The 3,335-nt window shown below is 38.0% G+C and overlaps 1 protein-coding gene across 1 annotated transcript; it reads right to left on the bottom strand.

The window, feature by feature from the left end:
- Positions 1-391: 391 nt before the first annotated feature.
- Positions 392-1,894, bottom strand: LOC145497266 (small cysteine-rich protein 2-like). The gene is made up of 3 exons (XM_081477092.1): positions 1,785-1,894; positions 1,315-1,444; positions 392-584 (listed from the first exon to the last, which is right to left on the bottom strand). The coding sequence occupies exons 1-3, from the start codon at positions 1,855-1,857 to the stop codon at positions 581-583; spliced, it is 207 nt and encodes a 68-aa protein (XP_081333218.1). The 5' UTR covers positions 1,858-1,894; the 3' UTR covers positions 392-580.
- Between the last annotated feature and the right edge of the window lie 1,441 nt (positions 1,895-3,335).

Here is a 3,335-nt window from a genome sequence, read left to right as displayed (position 1 = left end):
GAGTAATGCCCTACAATTCAGTGACAATTAACCAATCAGAGCGCGCGTTATATCGGCCACAAGCCAAAGCCATATAATAATATAGTATTATTGCAAGAAGATATTGTACTACGAAAACGCCAGGGAGTGAAATCTTTGCCACAATATACCCCCGAATATCCCCAATATATCAGTTTAGATGGTCCAATGCAAGTGAAAGACTGAAATCATTTTTCCTCGTCCAATGCAAGTGTAAACTAGCGTATTTCGGTTTTTTGAGAAAACTCTTATGCAGTGTCTTATCAAGAGCTGTATGTTCGCTGGACAGCATTGCCACGACATTATGTCTCTATTTTAAAAGTTTGTTCTTAATTGTGTTGCAGGAAAATAATGCGACTTATGGAATAACGACAGAAGCTTTGCTTAAACAGCTTTTATTCCACTGCTTCAAGTTCATCCACCCATAAAATACTGATCATTTAGACTAATAACATTCAGTTAACATTAAGTTAATGACTACAAACAAAGTGATTGATGACTATTCTACTTTCGTCAGTTGAAACGGAGGCAGCAGTGTTGGGTGAGTGATCATCACCTCGCATCATCTACAAAATAAACAACATATTACCATTATTTACCAGAGTAAATCACTCACCTATGTGGTATTAAACTAAAATTTGGGTCGACTGAAATTAGGTTTGTGAATTACCCCCAAAGCGTGATGGGTAGTGATAGCTATAATTTTCCGATGTTTGAAACCAGCAAAATGCACACAAGTACAACCCGAAAAAAAATCGTACATCTACTCAAAAAGAGTCAGGAATAACGCAACTGACTGTTAGAATTTGTCATGGTATTTCACTGAACTCAGAGCAAGATGTTGCCATGGAAATCTATTTTGGAGGACAAGTTTTTCCGAATTTGAAATTTTTGTTAACAAAATCCATCTTCCTTGTAATTCCATTTTATGTACTTAGGACTTTTTTTCTCATGTCTGTTTGATTTTGATTGGCTTGAGTTAATTTTGATGGTTTTATGGTTAGGATGGCGAATCTAAGATGGCGGCTGTTTGAATATCAAACAGAAAGGGAACATTTTAGGCGTATGATATAGTTTCAGTAGCATTATTTAAATGTTCTCCAAGTTATAAAGAAAGCAGATTTCGCCCTCTTCCTCTTTTCTCGATCGTATCCCGGACTCGGTAGGGCGGGTTAATGTAATATCTCAGTTGAAAGTTTTGAAGTAAAGGCATAAATTAGATGCTCCTCTTGACTGAAAAGTCATGATTCTCGTCTAAAGAGTTTTGTTCTTATCAGTATGCTACACGGTGCTTACTCGTAACAGCAGCATTTGTTTGTCGACAGCGTGCAGGAGAAATATTCTGAACAGTCAACCGGCATATCTTCTGGGCATGGGTCGTCAATATAGTAACACGTTCCATATGGGTAGTCGCAGAATGGTTTATCTGTGAAAGAGAATTTATCGTTAATATAAAAAAATAATAATATCTAGTGAAGATATGACCATTGCATCCTGTTGCGTTTCCAAAAAAGTTAAAAAAATCGAGTGGTTCAACAAAAATTAACGGGATTTGCACCCATAACCAATTTCTGTTTACTAGACGTAAACATATCGAATAATAATTGGCTTACTCGCAATATACAGATGCCATCTTAATTGTGCTCAGCCGAAACTGTGCGTAAAATCAAATGCTCCGAGTAATTGACTATTTTTTCGTTGACGGCATTCTACACAAAGATTTGCTGTACTTTCTTTACTGAGTACTGAGTAGATACTGTGCTTACCTGCGAATGCAACATGCGCACCCATCCCCACCAAGAAAATCAGCAACAGGCACAGATGAAACTTAACAGCCATGTTTGAACTGCAACAGACAAGGTAATAACACAGTTTTGTTAGTTATTACCGCAGAAGAAATCCCGGGGGGAGACTCCCATATGTGAAGGTCGAGAACACTCTTCGCCTCGCTCAGGGATGTAAATCACGGATTTGGTCTCACTTGAGGGAATTGAGGATGAAATGACGCTATTTCTTTCGTCAAGGTATCTTGTAGGGTTGCACTCGAAGAAATGATAGAAACGAGTGATCTTTAAGGGGTCACATAAACCTTGAGCCATGCCCGAATTGGTCTCTTTTAGGGTTTAATTTAAATGTTCCGTGGGTGGAGCAGATTAACAAGGATTACAAACGACAAAATTGAAAAAATTTAGGCTGACATTTTCAAGGTGCGCAACCGTCACGTAGCTCCCTTAACCCTCAACGACCTAACCCAAAGCTTATTCAGCAAGTCAGCCTACTTTCAAAGGCCTCTGTTTAACTCAAAATACTGAAGCATGTCCTACCTTAGCTTGAAAATTGGAACTTGAGACGGTGGATGAATCCGCAATATCAAATACTCTCTTCAAGTACTGATGAAGACTGCAAGACGCACTCTTATTTATTCCCCATAGGCCGCATAATTTATGCGTTTTTGAGAGGCGGTTGCCTTTTAGAATATGAACAACACGCACGTGAAAAAACATTCCTACATGTTGATCTGGTTACATTGACTACAAAATTATTAACCGTCCGGCGGTGTGCGTTTTTAGCTGTTTATTTTCTAATCTTCCTCTGCAGGGGATGCTTTTAATTTCGAATCTCCCCCAAGGCCAAATGAATATTTTAAGTTTCATCTCTAAACAGCTTAAATATTTTTAAATTCCTGCGTCCTTATTTTAGTTCTCTTCTTATATATTTTTGCTTGACAAAAAAGACTTAGTTCTGTAAGCTTAAATGTAACAAAGATTTCACACTGGATAAATAGATTGCACAAATGCTAGACGTAAAACCCATCCATTTGGATTCCCCAGTTCTTAGTGGTGGAATTCCCGTTACGTTCCCTAAGACTTATTGGTAAACGACAATAATTTTACTTTTTATTAAAAATGCAAGTCGCTGCCTCTCTTTCTCAGAAGGATATCCGATGGGTTCTCGGTATAAATATATTCTTAATGATACAGGTGAAGTAAGCTGTAATGCCCATTTGGATAAACTTCCTTGCAAACCCGAGAAAAAGTCTTTTTAATCAGTCTGCTTTAAAGTCTTGGGTGCGGCCATGGATTCTTTCTCCGGGGACGAACATCAATGTCAGGAAAAATGATTCGGAGCAACTGAAAATCACGAGAACTGTCGTTAAAGGCCGAATTCCTAGAGTAAGCTGTCGCCTTTGGATCATGTGATAAATAATACCTCTCTGGTTTTGGTTTGATAGTTATATCTTTGTTCTAGAAGGTTTCTGGTGCTATAATCTTATTGACAATATTTTTACTCGTACTAATTATGAAACAGCTGCCGAT

The sequence above is a fragment of the Orbicella franksi genome, chromosome 9, assembly GCF_964199315.1.
Source record: "Orbicella franksi chromosome 9, jaOrbFran1.1, whole genome shotgun sequence".
Lineage (NCBI taxonomy): Eukaryota > Metazoa > Cnidaria > Anthozoa > Scleractinia > Merulinidae > Orbicella > Orbicella franksi.
Note: the sequence above shows the minus strand (reverse complement) of the source record. Positions and strands in the feature narration are given on the sequence as shown.

What these genes read in the sequence shown, in the direction of transcription:
- LOC145497266 (XM_081477092.1), bottom strand. Translation starts at nt 1,857, where the DNA reads ATGGCTGTTAAGTTTCATCTGTGCCTGTTGCTGATTTTCTTGGTGGGG. An exon ending in TGCGCATGTTGCATTCGCAG is followed by an intron (nt 1,445 to 1,784) that starts GTAAGCACAGTA and finishes TCTCTTTCACAG; the next exon opens with ATAAACCATTCTGCGACTAC.